This window comes from Metopolophium dirhodum, chromosome 2 (assembly GCF_019925205.1).
Source record: "Metopolophium dirhodum isolate CAU chromosome 2, ASM1992520v1, whole genome shotgun sequence".
In the NCBI taxonomy this organism is placed as follows: Eukaryota; Metazoa; Arthropoda; class Insecta; order Hemiptera; family Aphididae; genus Metopolophium; species Metopolophium dirhodum.
In genome coordinates this window covers 35,681,065-35,702,521 of record NC_083561.1, presented here as the reverse complement: position 1 = coordinate 35,702,521, position 21,457 = coordinate 35,681,065, and the positions used below count along the sequence as shown (strand labels likewise).

The 21,457-nt window shown below is 36.3% G+C and overlaps 1 protein-coding gene across 1 annotated transcript in view; it reads right to left on the bottom strand.

Moving 5' to 3' along the window:
* Positions 1 to 599: 599 nt before the first annotated feature.
* The window catches only part of LOC132939242 (AF4/FMR2 family member lilli-like), a 63,381-nt gene continuing 42,523 nt past the window's right edge, over positions 600 to 21,457 (bottom strand). The window contains exons 2-3 of the mRNA XM_061006316.1: positions 5,985 to 6,934; positions 600 to 3,077 (exon numbers count right to left, since the gene is read on the bottom strand). Of these exons, the coding sequence (XP_060862299.1) occupies positions 2,123 to 3,077; positions 5,985 to 6,874 (1,845 nt within the window). The 5' untranslated portion in view covers positions 6,875 to 6,934 and the 3' untranslated portion in view covers positions 600 to 2,122. The remainder of the gene's footprint in view (positions 3,078 to 5,984; positions 6,935 to 21,457) is intronic.

Genomic DNA, 21,457 nt, shown 5'->3' with positions numbered 1-21,457 from the left:
TCTTCAAGCACGCGTGCTTGGTCGGTCGAAATACATATAGGTAATATCACAAATAATCATCGCAACAGTTTTACCTGGTTCGGATTCGCCGGCCTCGTACACCTCCTTACGCCGATGTGATATAGTGTTCAGTCTGGGCCGGTTCCACGCACACTGGCGTAAATGAATTGTCTGCACGACTGCCGTTATCCGCGAACAAATATTTGACAATAACATATTATTATGTACACGTTATCATGTTAGTTGACGTGTCTTCCGAAACTCGGACAGGTCGCGGTCCCCTCGGGCACAGGAGAAAATCGTTTCGTCAATATTGTATTTTGGTAATGGGTTTTTTTTTTTTTTTCACTTGTCCAAATGTTTGCATTGCTCGGAACAATGATAATGTCATAGACTCGTCGTAGAGTATTTATCGTTGCCTATGCGTTACCCCTTGCGAGAGGTTTGATTTCCGTTCTTCCGACTGCAATCAATATCATTATAATATAATACTACCAGGTTAGCTGATGTTGTTCGCAAAGGCAGCGGAAGTATGCTAGGCTGTACACGGTATATTATTTTCAATTTTGACGAGCGGGACGCAAAACAAAACAAATGCATAATAATATATAAACACAAACATTTTATTGTTATTATTCCTCTATAAATCCAAACGTAAAAATATACACAATAACGAGACGATACATTATAATATTATTTTTCTCGATATCATATTATCATATCATAATATTATTATTATTATTAAACAGTAATTAAAATTTTATAATTCCAATACATATGCACATGTTTTTTTCAAAACTATATTCAAACATTAGTTTTATCAATTTTGAAGTGTTTATATGAATAAAAATAAAAAAAAAGTCGTATAAATGTGTGTAAAAACGAAAAAATCAATTAAAAAAAAAAAATAAATAATATTCCAAGTATATAGGCGTACAATAATATAGGTAATAATATTATAAGTATTTATAACATTATGTATAGGTAATAATAACATACAGAGCTTACGGGCGGCGGAAGTGCAGGTCACTTGATTTTATTTTTTATTTAACGTTAGAACAAAGTTTGTGTTTCCGTCGTATATAAATTTGATACAGCAATAATAATTATTATAATAACATAATATAGTTCGTTCGATCTGAATGACGCGTATAATATTATAATATAGAATGCACAATGCGTAGGCGGAACTATTATGACTGGCGTTAATGATTGTACTATGCCCGTTGCGTGCGATAGTTCGTACGTCGATATTATAACAATATTATTGAATTATTATAATGTGTGTGGTAATAATGACATAAATTGTATAATATAAGTATTATATTACACTGCATTGGCATTTGCGTACTGTACATATTTTTGTGATACTGATTATTTACATATACTAATACATCGAGCGGCAGCAGCTATTCGCACAACTAGAGGCCGTGATCTTATAATAGGAACACGCTTAAAGATTATTTACATCAAATCATTCATATCATGATAATATTATATAATATAAATATATATATATAAAAAAAAAAAAAAAACAAACAAACAATAAGTAAACAATAATGATAGTACGGTTAAAAATATGTTATTGGTCTTACGACAAAACGTTAAAATTTATAGCAGCGGGATGTATAATATAATATTAATGCGTGGCAATTTTTTTTTCTTCTGTTACTCGTAATATTGATTTTATATATTATATACGTATATCGTGTATAAATACATATATGTATATATATATAAAGAGTTTGTACGCTACACTAGCTACTACTACAACTATAAATTATTTACGCAGTTGAAGCTGAAACATAAACAAAACGCATGTGACTGAAATAAAACACAAAACACGAATATATAATAATATTATATTATTCTACGGACGTTAATATGGCAACAAAAATACAATAATAATAATAATAATAATAAAAATAGGTAATAACTAATGAATAAACTAGTGCCGAAATACTGAGTAAAAACTTATTTTTAAAAAAAGGATAAAAATATTATATTAATAGAACGGCGTGGGGGTGTGTATAGTTATTTTATAATATTCAGCGTAAAATGATAATAATAATAATATGTATTATGATGATGGGAAAGTCACGGCGGCATAGGTATCACTCGATCAGAAGAACCTGTGGTACCACTGGGTAGGGGGCGGCGGGGCGACCGTCGTGGTCGATGTGGTTTTCGGAAGTCTGGACCCGAATTCCCAGAGCCGGACGTTCTGTTTCTGTTGGGGCAGATGGTGCTGTAGCCGGTGCTGCTGCTGCACCGAGTCTTCGGACTGCTGCTGCTGCTGCTGTTGTTGTTGATCCGGCCAACCCGTCGGCCACCAAGTGGGATGCCTGCTACTCTCGTACATCTTGTTGGTGGTCCTGTACGGGGCTGGTCCTGGGAACCTTATCAGGTTCACGTTGTCCGCCTGCACCGTCGCCGAAGCCGGGTCTTCGTCTCCCGGGAACCGGACTTGCACGCCTCCGCCACCGGCGGCCGGACGCTTGACCAGCGCGGTGGCCATGTGGTTGTTCTGCTGCTGCTGTTGGTGATAGAACTGTTGCTGCTGTTGCTGGTACAACTGCTGCTGCTGTTGGTGTTGATGGAGCAGTTGCTGCTGTTGTTGGAGCTGCTCGAACTGTTGCTGCTGCCGGATACTCGCGCACACCGCGTAATACCGATACGCGTTCGGAGCCGAACAATCTGGTTCCGGTGACGACGTCGGCTCTTCCGGTTGATCGTCGTAATATTCGGGCGTGACCGTGTCCATGACCGGCGACTGGGTCCTTCCACCCGTTGTGTACGGCAGCCGTGTGGTACTAACCGGTCTACCACTACCGCCGTCACCGTTGACTGCGGCGGCGGCGGCGGCAGCCACGGCTAGTACGGTCACTACGTCCTCTTCTTCGGTTTCCGGCGGAGTAGTGGCCGTCACCGGATTGTCCGTCTCCGTCACGTCGACCGCGGTACTGGTAACTACAGGTGACGAAAACGAAGACGAGGGTAACGCGCCGGCAGTCGTCTTGATGGTCTGCGGCGAATCTCCCGTCCCGGCAATCGTCGTTTTACTACTGTCCACGTACCTGTGGGCACAAACATAGTTGATGGAATTAAATACGTGCGCATGTAGGACAGCTGTGATACTAATTGTACGTTGTAGGAAGACTAAAATGTGCACAATTTCAGCGGTGCCTAAACTTGTGAAACGCAATGGCAGCATAGGTTTTAATGTTTAATTGTATTATGTGCTATGTCCCTTCCCCTTTTAATCATACGGTCAATATTGGGTCATATACAACATTATCCGCATTATAAAATGTATCAAAACCGAATAAAACAACTATTGAAAGTGATGACAGCTTGAGATATACCACCAATACTATGTAAGTCAACGTGATAGTATTTGTTGTATGAGTCATTGATTGAAGTCAAAGTGTGTTCACAAACACACATGATTTACATAAATACATAATATATAATATATACAACTATACCTATAATACCTATAAGCTATATTAAAATAAAAATTCATACAATTTTTTATACCCTCCGATACCATAAAATGTAAAGTTTTATATACTCTAACGCTTGATCACACCTAGGTTGACGGAAACACTATACAATGATAGGTCAATTGATACGCATCTTCTGATGACCATATTTTTTTCTTTAAACTACTGTTAAGCCATTGACACATCTCGAAGTAACATAATTTTCATTCACTTAACGTGGTTAACCTACTACACAGAGATGACATAATATGCATTGTACATTTGTACGTCGTACACTAAACGTAACAAATAAATTATCTAAACTCATAACGTCCTACAGCTAGTTTAATACTCTAACTTTGCGTCAACGCTAATCGACACTATAGGCACCTAATTTACCTAACCTAATCCTTGGTCTTCGCCTCTTCGGGTTTAACTTTTCTACGCGCACACACTATCATGTTTTTATAATTTTCTAGTATACCTAACACAACATGGAAAACACCAGGGTGCAACTGTATAGGTAATATATATGTACAAAAACTAGTTTTACATTGAAGATTTAAAAATTTCAAACACGTATATACACTGTCACGATGTATGACACAATTCTGTAAGTTTTTTATCACATAGATATGTAAATATTATGCTAAATACGGAACAGTCGTATATTTAAACGTTAAGCTGCTCGCGCGTAATGCGACAGTTTCAACTGTATTGATACTAAAACGAGAGAAATTAAAATTAAAATTTTTCTACTTGCGTTGAGTTCATTAAATTGTTTTCGACATTCAGGTTTAATTGAGTAATAAAGAAGGATTTATAAGTTTCGTTTTCTAATTTCAACAACGTGGGATTATAAAACGTTTTATAAGCGCGGGAACGCGAATCATTTAAATTTTTTTTCACTAGGTATTTATATGGCCGTCAGGCCATAATTGCATTGAATAGCTGAAAATAACATTAGATAGGCATATTCACTTTCACAGAAAAAAAAGTTTAGAGATTTGCTAGCAATTTTGAGTATTTGCGTGCATAACGTACATATCGCAATAAAAAAACATCAAGCGGACGCGCGATCCGAACATACCAATACAATTAGTTGGGCTACCTACATTTTTTAATTAATTAGTCGTTTTTATCATACATAAAATAATGGCTCCAGAATAGTAAAAAACACACGTTCAAAAACTCAAAAACTATACAAAACTAATTGAAAAATACGAGGAAAAATATTAATATGACAGCGATGTAATCGATTTTAGTCACGTCTATAATATCATGTTGTTGTACCTACACCACGATTATAGATTTTATCTATAATCGTGACCTATACTAACTTGACTTGGGTGATTTTTGATTTATACACCATGGTTATAATTGTTATAAAATATAAATATAATAGGTAGCCGTGTCGATATTCATTATTGACTATTGTATATACTCTTTGATAAATTTATTGTGAATTTTATTGTTGTTAAAAAATCAGCAAGAATCAAATGCTTCATGGGCATAAATAGGGCGACGAAGGGGGGGAATAAGGTTGGCTTAGCTCTCTCAGGGCCATCACATCACAATCCCCCTAGCTATATGCGGGTTTTTTCTTTATTTTAATTGTTAATATTTATGTCTAAACCTCTAGTAGCCTAGTCTAAGCAATAGATATAATTATTATAAATGTATTCAATTTTATCAGTATGATATTAATTCCCATCGCATAAAGATAAAATACTATTTTTATAAATCTGTGATGGACCACGCAATAACATAGAAAAAGCTACAAACTATGAGCCAGGATTGGCGTTCATGCCATAGACCGGCCCATCATTTACCAAATACATTGATAGTTGCGTGCCGACATAGTGCAGTGACGCAGCCCGTTTAGTATAAATATAGATACTTTACTGTATCAGAGTAACTCAGTAACCGATAAGCGCCACTTATCTTGTCACGGTGGAAACGTGAAGAGGGCGGGTCTATTAGTATAAGAGGTCTATAGTTCATACAAGAAACAGGTGCAGTAGAATAAGTAATATAGATGTTTTTGTGATTTTATCAAAATTCTGTCAATGTTTTTATACTGCAAATTAGTGGTTAGATTTTCTAAGATTAGAAGCCAGTTTTTGGGTCCAGATGATTTGATAAAAAGTTTTCGAGGTCCTGAAAACTTTTTTGGGCATGTCATTTTGAGTCTACACGGAGACAAAGAAAATAATGAAAAATAAAAATCAGCATTTAATTAAAATACCTATTCTTGGTTGTCCATTTGTTTCCCCTCCACTGGACGCCTATTTCCGACCCTTGCCTTAGATCCCGTAAATAGATTTTCCTTCATTTTTAACCTACTTTTTTTTTTAGACATTGAATTACCTAATATGTAACAACTACTAAAAAGTGGCAGCCACTGCTGCGGGAACATGGCACAAAATAGATTTACAGATTTACACTGCAGAAGCGTCGCAATATAATATTACAATAGTAAATTGCAGTTTGACTTACTTTGTTTTCGCGTACGTCACGGTGGTAGTCAAGTCATAAGAAGGCGGAGTGACGGTGGTGACGTCCTCAGCGTGCGTCGTCTGGTAGCGGTTACGGTACGGTCGTGGTCTCGCGGTATCCGCCGGATCCGTCGTGACAGCGGTCGCGGTAACGGTCACGGCAGTGCGGTCGTCCAAGTCGCCGTCGACTGTGGTCGTGACGGGGTGGTCGGTGGTTGCGGTGTCGTCGTCTACGTCGTCCGCAACGGTCGTGGAGGCGGCAGCTGCGGTAGTAGTTGTAGTTGGATTGGTTGTCGTGGTGGTGCCGGCCATGGTGGTAGTGCCGGTAGTGAGTTCGTCCAAGGAGTCCATCGTCTGGTTGTACGAGGAGTCCACGTCACCGACCATGCCGCCGCCCAACGGTATGTTCAGTTGGAACGGTCCGGGGCTATCGGTCTTCTGCGACGGCGGGTCGGTGGTCGTGGTGGTTGCCGGCTGGTAGGCCGAGGCACCCGGCAACATCGGGAATCCCCCGCCACCCGCACCAGCGCCGTACATGGAATTCAGCTGCTTGATCAGAAAGTCCCACTGGGCCGCCTGGTTGATCTTGACCACCTTGACGCACCGGCCCATACTGTCGGGGCGGTAACCGTCCGAACACTTGTTGAACGACGGGGCGACGAACACCGACTTGGGCGTGATCCGCCGACCGGCCGCGCCGCCACCGACGCCACCGCCAGCGGTGCCCACGCCGCCGGTGGCCAGCGGCTCGTCCCTGGACGGTGGCACCAGCTGTTCCTCGATGATGACCCAGCTGCGGACGTACTCGTCCTCGCCCTTCTCGAGGTCCGCGGACGCCCAGCGGGACAGCAACAGCAACAGCAGGGCGCTCAGACGCAACGATCCGGTCATGCCTCCTAACCTAACCGACCGGACGTCGTCTCTGCAATTCCTCCATATAACCACGGACGCCTGCGGATAAAAAAAGAGTATTATAAATATATTTTGTATTTTCCATTTTTGACACGAGTACGATTATGATAAGCAGGTAGGTGGACACTATATATTATAATCCTGTAAAAACCACAACGACGTGTTACGGTAGTCCGCGAGCTCGGAAACGATTACCAAAACGACGAAAATGATAAATTAGAAAATGTAAGATGTAAGGGAGGTAAGACGGTAATATGAGAACGTCTACCCATCACAATTGCTGTGAATAATATGCGTAAATGCGTTAATGTATGTGATTATTGTATATTTATATAATAAACGATGGTGACGTCGCGGAATTAATGCGAAAGTAGTTCGCGCGGCGTCGTCGGTATCAAACTGAAAAAAAAGTAAGTGCACTATATAATATCGTCAAACCACAATGGTATTTAGACCCCACCCTCTTGTTATACGCCACTCCGTGCGTAAATTACTTCGGTAAATCGACATTTCAAAAACATAAATAAATAATTTGAATTTAAAACACAATTTGAAAACCCATCTTTATATCGATGAAACCAGCTGCAGATAGAGAATAGAACCTAAAAAAATGTATTCAAAATGAACAAAAAAGGAACACAATGACTACAAAAAATCGGATTAAATTAAAATCTTCTTAAAATATAGTGGATAATGATAATATTGTTTTACAAATTGACTCGAAAACCAATTTCAAACAGCTTTGATGGATTAGCGTTTGATTCGGACTTTGCACCAAATTTACAAAAAAAAAAAAAAAAATATTGATCCGCTGTACGGTGTGTTTGCGGTTTCATTAGGTACGATAAATATTATTGATGTCATTGTCACCGAATTTGGTTTTTATTGTGTCGCGGATGAAGCGCATTAAATCTTTGGTTTACAGTTCACACAGATAATATTATATTATAATGTCCATTGCTATTGGCATTGTTAACAATGTACGATATTTTTTTATCGTTTGATTTTATAAATGATCTACTATTATAACTGAAGCGAATAATTATTATTTTTTAAATCTGTATACGTATAATAATGGTAAAATAATTATTATTGAACTACAAACGGGCAAGTGATTCCAAAACAATTATCCAATGGACCGAACAAGTTACTCATTTATAAGACGAATGCATAATATAATGAGGAACAATAACTAAAGCGTCAGAAAAATCATCTATTAATTAATTTTATTACTCGTTTTCTCCGTCATTTATTAAATACAATATGAAGTGTAGCGTGATGTAATAGTATACATTTAACGTTATGTTTGCAGAGAACGAAGCGTCATCCGAAACATACATTTTCGATCAAAACGATTATTGTTATAATATTATTATCATTGAACACCCGCCGGCGTGCGGTGTTGTCGACACGATTTCTCGTACATCGTTTCCGAAGGGAAATTAAGGAAAAAATAATAAAAATCACCAAAAGACGGGAGGAGACCGGAAGGTCAAGCGAGCACAGCCACCGGGTGCAACATACATATTATTATATTATATTATACAATATAAGACTACACATTATAACGTTTTCAAGGACACGTCTTCTTATCTCGCGAACGCGTACCTACTTATATAATATATATAAATAAATAAATAAATACAAGTATGGGTATGATACGGACTCGTATATCGTACACACATTATTGTTCAACACGCCCTTAAAACACGATTATAACGAGGAGATAGCAGTTGTAGTTGCACTATAATACGTCGACGACGAAAAAGGTTATTCGGTTGTGCACGCACATACTTACACGCTATAGGTATATACACATCTGTCGTAGGAGTCACTTACCCATATAATATTAAAATACTACACCTTTAATATGGCTGCTAGGCGCATGGCGGGCGTATTATTATGTAATTTCGCGAGGTCGGCGTTTGAAACGGAATTTAAAGACCCCGATACGAACGTCATTTTACCTACGAATAATTTCGACGACCTCCGAAGAAGACGCGCGACTGACCGGCTGCTTTCCAAAGGATATTTTATCTTATAACGGTCTTGTTTACCCGACCCCTCTATGAGCCATTAAAAAATCCGACACCACGCGTGCTCCAGCATCAAAATCCTTGGCGAAGAAAATTAAGAATTTACGCGTGTACGTTTGGGCGATGTCTATTTACATGCAAATATAGACACCCATAATAAAATACATTAATACCTATATAGACATGGGCAATAATAGCCGAAATTGTTTAAAATAAACAACACGCAACTGTAATAATGACCTATACAGCTAAAAATTATTATTTTCATTCAAATTTAAAATTTTTAATATCTATTTTCTAATTTAAATTATTATGCATCCCCATATCTATATGGTAAAATATTACATGGTTGAGTCATATTATAATACTGTTAGCAAATTTTAAACGGAAACAACAAAAACTGTTATCGTCTGTGTGGTATATCAAATAATCACTAACACAAAATAATAAATATTTTTTTATGATTTTAATTTAAAAATGTATCAATATCTGCTTAGAATATACTTATAGTTGATAAAGACTTGATTTAGGGGGATTTTGTATTTTCTGGTATATATGTCCATTTAAGTCTCGTCCCCTATTTGTGCAAAATCCTGTAAGTTATATTGCTATAAGTTATAACCTATAAATGACTGCAGTACCTAATACACTGCAGACATTTACCGATGAGATCGATTTTCTGATATAATATAATATCGACCGTGAGCCGGTTGGTCGTCTAATATATTCGACTACAATATTAAAGGCGATTTACGGTTGAAATTAAAAAAAAAATTGTTAGTTATACTTATGTATAGTGTTTTCAATTGTTTCGATTACTACACAATATTCAAGACCAAACTATAGCCGCCGGATCCCGGTCCCAAGTCTGAATATACTATTACGTTTCTTTTTCATCTATTCTATATAATATATACTTAAGATTAAATCTCACCTCTTGAAGCACTATAAATCACGTTTAATCCGGACAGCGGAGAGAAAATCTCACTGAACGCTACCGCGCACACGCACGCACAACACGGTTTTCGCACTCCCATTAAACTATACCTAGGTATAATTATACAAGTACGCAATATAATATTATTTTTCCGTTTATAATCTTCCGTCGCGCGTTAAGAACGGGTCTCGTTCTATTAAAACTATTACAATATTATCGTCGTACATGTACGTGAACGGTACTAAAACAATAACTGCAAGTGCACCGCAAACGTATAGGTGCGAGAAGAAAACGCGTTCGTACACGCAAAATTATTTTTATTGTGATATTATTGCGGCCGACAGACGATTACCGGGGAGGGGGGGGTGGTAACGCGACGGAAAATAATAAACCGAGAACACCTCTGAAGCGCGGCCGGTAATTATTTATGTTTTATTTGATCTAGCCTCTAAGGGACAACAATCGGTCCGAGGACTTATCGAGGACGGGACTTGGAAAAAATCGTCTCCGATAACGACGACGACGACCGGATAACATTTGACCGGAATAATCGCTCGCGCGTCAATCGCAATCGCCTCCGTCGTTATACATTCATAACGATAACAATAATAATATGTAGGTATAACTCATTGCATATATCATAGGCATGTATAGTAGATCCGTATAAAATTAATAAGACGGACTGTATCGATAACACGCGCAACAGGCCGTTGCGCAATGGATCGGTTTTGATTTTTACTCTCTTTACAGTCCGGGATATTATGACCTACATAATAATAATTATTGTTAAATTATTGTGATGCCGTCGTCGTTGTCGGCAGGCGGAAGGAAGTCTATATACCTTTAACCTGTACGAATTCACCGGTGCGCCTCCTTTGCATCATCTTCATTGATTCGAAACAGTCGTACTATCAATGCTTCTAGTTTCAGAGGACGGTTAGGAGTGAAAATGGGAGATGGTAAACTGCGGCAAAATTAACCTTTTTCTAAAAGTTGATATGTAAACTGCGGCAAAAAAAATTGCACATTATACCTACAATCTGAGAGAAAATCGATAAGATACATTATACAAACTGCGGCAATTTATTTTATACACCTAATATAATATATACCTATATACACTGTTAATTGTTCGCCATTCTGGCTAAACATTGTTGTAAATTCCATCACGCTGAATAAATATTAAGCTTTTAGCTACTTCTACTAACATTTAACACTTGTAAGTAGGTACTAACTAGTATTATCAAAAGGAAAGGAACCGATATTACCGATATGTTTCGTTAAAACTTAAAAATACATTTGGACTTACCTTGCCAATTTCTACGCAAGACGCAATATCCCATAATTAATTAAACAATATACGTACATAGGTACACGATATGTATTATGTATATGATTTAGGTACTATATAGTATAGTATATATGGAAGGTATATAAAACAAATTGCCGCAGTTTGTATAATGTATCTTATCGGTTTTGTCGCAAATTGTATAATGTACAATTTTTTTTTGTCGCAGATTAGTATCAGCTTTTAGAAAAAGGTTAATTTTGCCGCTGTTTACATACAGTCGTGAAAATATACCTATTATCAAACTTAAAGGTTAGAATGTTATCTGAGTTTGGAAGTCAACGTTTTACGGTATTTAAATTAATAAAACGAGTTATGAACGTTTCATAGCTAGCTCTAAAATTGAATATCGTAAAAAAAAAATAGTGACATGCATACGCAGATAATTGCCCTTACCTACAAGTTTGAGAAGGTGAATCAAATTCACTTTAATGTTAAAAGCTAACCACATAATAATTGGTTTTATACTGAACGCAAATTTGATAATTTGCATTTGCAGTATAGCATATATGAGGATGTAATTAATCGCGGCAGATTATGAAAATCACCTTTTAGAAAATAGAAACACGATAAATAACAGTGTAATGTACCTACATAGCAATGTAGTCGATGATAACAACTTGGTTGAAAAGAGTTACCGTGAACAACAGCATATAATATATGCACGGCCGACCAGCACCGTGCGATATTTCGATTTTTTTTTATAAAAAATGACGCCGATTTCAAAGTATCTTGAAATAATGGTGGAATAATATCAATTGAATCAAACAATAAGTCAGTTCTGGTTATAGTTTCTTTGATGATTTAACCATCGAAAAAAGCCTCATCGGTTTAGAGTATTAGAGATAAACACTTCCCAAGTAATTTGTATAACAGGTCACGGTAATATGAATTCGTCAGTTTGGATACAAAGATATGAGAAATGCAAAAGAACGATTTCGCTATGCGGTCTGGCTACCTATACGTGTTTGACAGCGACAACATAATATTATTACGTTTTGCTGACATCCTCCCAATAATAATCGAAACACGCGACCCGTCGGCGGTCACGCGCTTCTCGGCCCGGCGTTGAAGCACAACAATAATTAACGAATAACAAATAATAATAGTGCACACTCGTCGTCGTGTGGACGAATACGAATCGGAAAGAAAGAAATAAAGAAATAAAGAAAGAAAGAAAGAAAGAAATACCCATTGCTCACGCGCGTCACTCGCGTCCGGGTGTTATGTCGACGGGGACCGCGCGACTTACACGCTCTGGGGTCCGCACCGCGCACAACCGCCGCCCAAGTGCACACAATATTATATCATGACGGCCGTATAATAATGCGCGATAGTGATAATAAACTGCGATAGTAATAATATTATGTACCGCGGAATGGCCATGAAATTCCCGAGCCCCCCCCCCCCCCCCCCCCGCCGCCAATTCCATGATAATATTGCGCAAGTCCGCAACGTCCTTTTCAATTTCACTCTCTAGATCCGTCCCCGCGGGTCCGCCGTCGTCTTTCCCGGCCGACCGAGAAAGGACCCGCCATCGTTATTCGATACGGATACACCCGGATCCATGACACGAGTGCAGGGTGTTTATTTATTTTTTTTTTTTATCTATTAATTTCCATTTTAGATTTGAAAGTAAATTCGATTTCCGTTTGTGTTCCCAAACATTTAATGATTGGCCAAGTAAAGTATCCGCCTACGTCTACCTATGACGAGCGGAGTGGTGCGTCAAAAATGTGCGTGGTGTCCCCCCCCCCACTCAGCTACAGCAGTCATTCTATTCCAGGTTCATATTATTATAGATTTTAAATGCTCGTAAATCATCGACTGTTAATAGATCGAAGGTTATGTCAAGTTTATACATCGAAATTCTCAGAAAAATATTCCACTTCCGAATATTAAATAATAAAAAAACTGTGTGGCGATATAGTCTAAAAGTCGCACAAATAGAAAGCTAAAATTATATTATCTTTAAATTACTGAGAATAACGCTGTGGCCTCGTGATAAATTAAAAAATCACCCCGTAATCTGTGTAACCACCCACTGACGCACACGCATCTTCTATACTGCCCTAAATTATTACCACAGCGCGACCCGCCCTATTGTCCCTTTCAAATCTTCCAACAATTTTCCACATGACAAAAAAAATAATAAATTGTACACACTATCATAGATGCTTTATCATTTAATTTTTATTTCGCGTATAGTTTATATTTTCCAAATTAATATTTTAATCTTGTAAATTTAAACCCAACAGTTTAAATGTCATAAACAGTTGTAAAACAAAGTTCAAATAAACAAAAGAAGAAAAACCACCCACATAACTTCTATAGAGTTATACCGCGGGTATTATATACAGGCTCATGGGATATATAAGCTGCAAACCTATCTAGATAGATACCTATCGGTAAAATATATCTTGTAGACGAGGTGTAGGTACCGATCGATTATAGATTTATAACTATAGCGAGCGCGACGTATCTGGCTCAACGACCCTCCTCTTCACCAGTCGCACTAATAATATCATTAAAACAATTTTTAGAGAGACCGTCTGTACGCTTATAATGTATAATATATATATTTATACGTAATATGTAAACGCACACGCAACGATGGACACGAAACAGTAGGTGCGAAGGTCTTTCGCCGCGGGCACGATATTATTATTTATTATTATTATTATTATTATTATTAATATTATCATTATTATCATTAAACATGCACAGAGGCACCACCTTTCGCTTGTCAATAACAATATTTTATACATAAACACTGCAGCTGCGGCATTGTGTGTCGCGCTGACAAGTTTTTGGCACAAAATTTCACACTTTTCCCAAGGTTAGGTCTTTTGGGACCGTTTTTTTTTTAAGGTTATAGTTTCGACCGTTCTACGATATGATACACAAACTCAAAACTATCGACAGCTGGCTCTATAGGCATATTTGTTCATGTGTTCATATATATAGTATTATATTATATATGAGTATAAACATAACTATATAAGCTAGCACTCGTGACGGTCGACGAAAAAACATTTTCCGTTTGTTTATCACGAGTACTTACGTTATTAGATTATCTCGGAAAATAAGAACAATTCTAACGGACGGCAAATCGAGTGAGTTCTAATGACTATTCCATAATGTGTTTACACCAACACGTCGGATATATAGGTAATATATCGAACGTATATTATAGTATTTAGTACGATTGTATTCTATACACTATAAGAGTAGATACACAAAAAATGAATAGAAACGCTATTGCGCGTGAAACGACGTTATTGCCGTGGAAGTCGTTGTAATTTGAACGTTATAATTCATAATTTATAATTATTATTATAAAAATGTTCCAATAAGTATATAATGATACACAAGACGTCCAAAATTCGTTATTCGTATAATGAACCGATGACGTGAAAAATTACTGGCTTCAATGGTGGAATTACTACAATAAACTTCTATAAGCCTCAACATATAATATGCATTAGTGCGTGCAGTAAAGTTCCCTTTTTCGGAGTTTTTCCGCTTCTTGAGTCAATTTGTATTTGTTTTTTTTTTTTAAATATATAAATCGAAAAACTTAAGACGTCAAAATGTCTTGAGACAAATTGTGCCCACGATACTCGCCTCAATAAGGTTGTATGCTATGGTAAAATCGTAAAAAAAAAATTCTTTGACAAACCTATAGACTATTATTATATCCCAGACAACAAATGATTGACTAAAAATATTATTATAAAATTATAATAATATTATTCGCGATTATAATATTATCATTACAAAATGCTATCAGGGATATTATTATCAATTCAATTTCGCCGCGCGAAGGTACGGGAAAATAATTGTTGGCTAAAATGTAGATATAGTTAAGAATTGTTTTAACTATCAAAATAATTTCAGGGATGAACGGGAAAGTATATCAAGCGATAAGCGTAATAAGTCAGAACACGGGCAGTATCCAGACTGCACAGTGGTTCATCAGCTGGTGCGGCATTAGGATTTCAACGCGTTATTAAAAATTGGTTTCTGCTGTTTGAAAATGTAACGACTATATTATTATTATTATTATATACGTTTAAAGTGAATGTTCGATCCTGAAACGCCGAACCGAACCGCTGATACGAATATTTTGGTAGGTTTATATGGGCGCGGGTTTTGAATTCATCTGCAGATTTAACAACGTTGGTCATTGAAGATATTCATTATTTTTTAAATCATCCGTAAATCCGCGCCAAAAGTTGCTATTATTGTGCGCAGTGTGCTATACGCACTTTGTTTTTTCTCATTTGACGACGATTCTCTCAGGAGTTCACGGCATATCCGCCGGCTCGCCACCCCCCACATAGATATTACGTGTACAATAACACACAATAACGTTATATTTTATACGTCATATTATAAATCATACAATACCCAGATACGTATAACCTACCTACTCGTTGGTGGTCGTCTGGCGTACACCTTTCGCAGGAATTCTATACACGACATACGCATATAATAATAATAATAATAATAATAATAATAATATATAATAATGTTTTGTTGTTGTTGTTTATCAGGCACACACGCGTATTTCAAACACACCGCATGTCCGTCCACCCTATATAAAAATTCACCCGATATGTACGCACGCCGACCATGTTGACACATATATTTGATAGATTATATAGGTAGGTATACTGTTGTTGTTTCGTCCGTTATGGCGTATTATATTTATTTCCTTCTTTATTTTTCGCTTCTGACATAATAATAAAAAATTTTCAGACAGAGCCCCACGACGAACAACCCTCGTCTTCGCCCCCTTAAAATTATACCGTATTATATACTCGCTAACGGCATTTTATCACGATGATCCGCGCCCTCGATTTCGATCCATATATTATACGGTATACCTACGTGGTATATACAATGACATGGCACTATGGCAGACAATATAATATTATTATACATAATAATATATTAGTACACAATGTCTGGCCACCGACATTATATAACCATAATTACATCAGAGAATTTTTAAGTGCCCTAAAAACAAATTAAATATGTATCAACTATAAGAATGACCATTGAAATAAAAATAATTATAAAATATGTTAGCAAATAATAATCATCTAAAAAATTTCTTTAGATAACTCGTTTAGATAGGTAAGTACCGAGTTTTATTTACCTCAATCTGGATAAAAACCTTATAATATGGCGCAATTAAATTTTACATTGATTATCGCTACGTCACGAAATACGTTTTGATATACACTATAGGTATATATATTGTAGTTATTTATACGCCAACAATGTTTTCGACTAATCAATAAAGTCGATGCAAAACCATATATTATAAACATCTAAATAAATCAAATTGACATATTATTCGTCTAGGTTTACGTTCCGTTAAAATTCTAAGATGAAAATACACATAGGTCGTCGTACGTATGTTATGACTTATGTGCAAAGTAAAAATCGAAAAACTTGTGCGCAGTGCTAGATTTTAGTGGTCAAAGAACAAGTTTTCTTATAAACATTATATCATGACATTTCGGTACTATTACTCCGTAACATAATATTATGGATATACTAACGTAATAAATATATACACGCGCTTGGACCTAAATGTCAACAACGTGCGAATGATAGGTCAACGTCGGAGGAACATCACACGCTAGACATGCTGGTCGGGGAACAAAACAATTCGATACAAATCTGAATATAAGGTAATGGCAATTGGTATAAAATTACAGTGGCGATCGTCAAATGAGAAACAATATAATACCGATGCGATAACATTACGATGGTCACGGCCCAAACAAATAGATGCAAAATCCAGATAACTATACAAATAATATCATGTATAATTGCGGCGGGGGGGCCTTTATACTCGGAATGTCCATCGCTTCAAATAACGGAAATAATTAATAATAATAATAACAACAACAGTTGTAGTCGAAACGATGGCCAATACATATTGTATTATTATGGATACATATCTTATATAATATGTATATTTATTTATTTCAGGGCGATATACGTGGGACGCGGCAGCTGGCGGGAGTTGATAGGCACAGCTGGGACGAGTGAAAAAACAGATGCTAATTTGAGAGATCCGATTACGGTTAAATTGCTCGCCGAACACTATTTATACATTCGCGTACATTACATAAATACATTATACTTGTGCATGTGTGTGCGTGGTGTATGTACGCAATCATGCGATATTTCGCGTGTTGCTGTTTATTTGTTCGTTATAATGTGTGTTGGTATTATCCCGAGTTGACGACCTTCAAATATAGGTACGCATTATAAGTGTATCGTGTATGTAACCCCGGTCATTCCGCAAGTATATTCTTCGGCCGATCGAAAACAGAAAAACCGACGGGACACGAGCAGTTACGTGTAACGAAAACGGCAATGATATTGAATATTATACACCCGAACACGCAAATGGCAATTTACCACCTTGGTAGGCACATATCATGATAACAACGCGTAAATCCGTAATAATTTATTGCAGATGTGATGTGAGTATCCATCTCCTCCTCACTGCCATCAGACGACAGACTCCATGCAGCAACAAACATTTTTCCGCGAAAAACGTGCGCATCCGCGGGGGGAGATGACGCCGATTGTCATTCTAGTCTGTCAATTATTTTTCGGGACATTTCAGTTTGGACCACTTACGACTACGATATTGTTGGTGTGCGGCGATCGAACACGAGTATACATGACCTGTTGACCTGCCTATATAATATGGCCGACTCAATAATCGCCAAGTCTCGACCGACCGCGGCCGGCGATAATAATTTGTAATATTTCACACAGGATTAAACGCACATCGTCCGATCATCGTGCACTGTGCACATAATATTATATATATTATAATAAACAGTAACCTTACGCAATGCTATACGCTTAGTTGCAGACCGTGTTCGTGTCTTGCGCTTGTTCTACCGTATTCAAAGCACGTGTAAAACGGATCGTCGACATTTGCATACGAAATTACAAAAGACGACGTTTTAATAAAGTTCACCCCGCACCACCACCACCACCACCGATGCGCGCGCCACGCACGATTATAATATGTATATATATTATGGAGGTACACACTACGTAAATTGCATAGATCACTCCCGCTGAATTAATGTATAATATATGCGGCCGTGAAACGCGTTCGACGTGCTAAATTTTATCGAACGGTCTTATAACTTCTATAATAATGTACCACCTGCCTATATTAACTTCATACTATAGACGTACGTACATACAACTTATTATTATATATTTTGTTGCGTCCGCAAGACTAATTAATTATTATGGGGTAGCTATGGTGTGAGTACCTGATACCTACCTAATACCTGTATCGTTGTACACTTTCGCGAACTGCATAAAACGCCGTCCGCTGTTTAATGCTCTGCAAGCATTAAACTTACGTCTACATACGACGTACCAGAGTGTAACTCTACGTGTCTACCTCTAATCCACAAATTTTGAAAAGTGTATATTGTACACAACATATATTATTATAGGTACCTATACTCTTTTTTAAAATAAAATCCGTTTGAAACACCAAAGTCAAAGAACCGCATCACAACACACACGCTCACTCACAGAACTATATTATAATAAATATATATTTACGACTTTACTGACAGCAAATATGTGCAATTTATTTCTCACATGGGAATCTGGGATTCTTACGTAGATATCTTACGTAGGTACAATGGTACAAGCTTATTCGGTATGATCAATGTTTCCATTATTACATTTTTTGTCCACGAATTCTTTTTCGGGTTTACTCGCCTTCAACTGCCTTGAACAATTGAACACACGGTTCAACATTTTATCTCGTTTAAAGATATTTTTAAGCAATTGCACACACGAATCATTATCAATTCTATTTTATCACAATATGTATATATATTTGTCAGCACCAAGTATTAATTATATACATATTATATAAAATATATATATCGTCCGACAGAAATCATTTCCTAAATAACCTTCGCGTGAATTTAAATTAAATTCTATTTGCGCACGAGAATTAAATTATATGTGTACTAGTAGGACATTTCTTATTATATTATTGATTTGTATTTTCTATTCTTATATAGTTATATAAATACAGTACCTACCTATATAATTATGAAAAGTTGCTGTAGTGCCAACTTATGATTGTTTTGCAAACCTATATACACAATTAATAAAAATATTATTTTGGTAATTATTGTTATTTTCATAATTTACGTTACACTTATATAATATGGTGATTCATTATTTGCTTATGCTACAATATTAGTTGTTGACTTTAGAATGTATCTGTAAACTATATTATTTTTAAATCAAGCGGAAAATCAATTATTAATGCAAAGAAAGTATAGATAAAAAGTTAGGTACGCAACGCCGGTTGTTCTTTGAAGACCTTTGTGGGATTAACTATTGTTGAAAATTGTTTAAGACCAATTTTGTTTTAGACTCCAAAGCAATACTGTCAAACGGTAAATTTGTTTGTAGATATTACAATACAAAAAAAAATGTGTGAAAAACAGTTAAATTTTTTTTTTAAACCAAACATAATATAATACCTTGTAAACAGCAAGTGTCAAATAACAATGCGTTAAAAACTAAAATTATAGTAAATTCTAATTTATAAGATTAAATTAATGAAACGAACGCAGTTTAAAACGATTGTTATAGGATCAACTAAGTCGAAAAAAAATCATTCTGTCATAATTTATTATAAGCTGATTAAAATTTGCTTTTTGTTATAATAATATATTAATGTGTAACTAATCAAAATTTGCATAAGTTTTCAAATTTTCTAACTTCGATGAAAAAATATCACTGTTACACCGCAAGTATTTTCCATAATATTTTTTTTCTAAGAAATTATAAATGTTTATTAAACTCGTAAATAATCCTAATATTTGCAGTTTAAGGCCGCATGTTTTGGGTTGTTCCTATAACTTATAGGACACAAGTATATTATAGTAACATATTACGTATAGACATAATAATATAATACAGTATTACATAATATTATAGTAATACTACGCGATCTCATGTAAACAATTTTCACAAAGGAGTAATATCGATTTCTGGCAACATCGTCTGTCGTCTCGTCAATCAGTCCCAAATAATGCGTGAGACTTATTATATAAGTTATAACGATCGATTAAATCGAAAATACCCGAAAATACCACCGCGGATTCAGCAAATACTCGCAGCGGCGGCGGCGGTCGAATGCGGGAGGGAACGTTGTCCATCTTGGTCTTCAAGATTATCGGACGAGCAGGTGAGAAAAAAAGTATTATACGCGAAACCTACGGCGACGATTACACGTCGCGCGTTACGCGATAAATATGATATAATAGCATCTGCAGGACACGGCACCGCGGTGATCGCATTGTGTTTGAGCGTGAAAAGGATGATAATAATATAATAATAATAATAATAATAATAATACGAACTGCGTCGGTTGGGATGCGTTTCGGGATTCTAACCCCGTCGGGTTCGGGATCCGCGCTGTGAGGTACTGTAGTAGTTATTGCGTTAATATTATATTATTATATATTTTGCGCAGTGTATGTATAGTATAATGTATGTATGTATGTATGTATGTATGTATGTATGTATGTATGTATGTATAACAAGCATAATGATATTACATTATATCATGTTATCAGTTATCACGATATTATTTTATTATTTACACGTCGCCCGGATATAATATACCCGAGTGCGCAATCTTCCACCGTCGGTTTGAGGTATACGCCGCCTATCTTATTTTCTGTTTTCGCCGTGATCCTAGATCCGCAATAGGGGAGTATAATAATTATTAATATATTTATCGTGATTTTATCTAGATTGCCGGTATGCATGGGTACATTATGCATAAAACTGATAAAACCAATTGGTGAGTATCAATTTTGTCATTATGGTCGTTATTTTTAGCCCACTCTTGCGTCCCCCCTCCCCCCCAAAAAAATAATAAAAATAATATTAATGAATTCTAATATATGCTCACGTTAATGAATATTCAATATAATAGGAATGACTGAAAATAATAAATTCATTGATGAAAAAAGTGTTCAATTCATTGCTATTACTAGCCAACAATGTCTCCCTAATTATAACTAAATTACAATTTATAATTAATATTATATAATATATCAGGTTCAACTATACAATATAAAAATTATATTAACCGACAGTATTTAGTCTACAATTTTAAATTAGTTTTGTGTTCCATT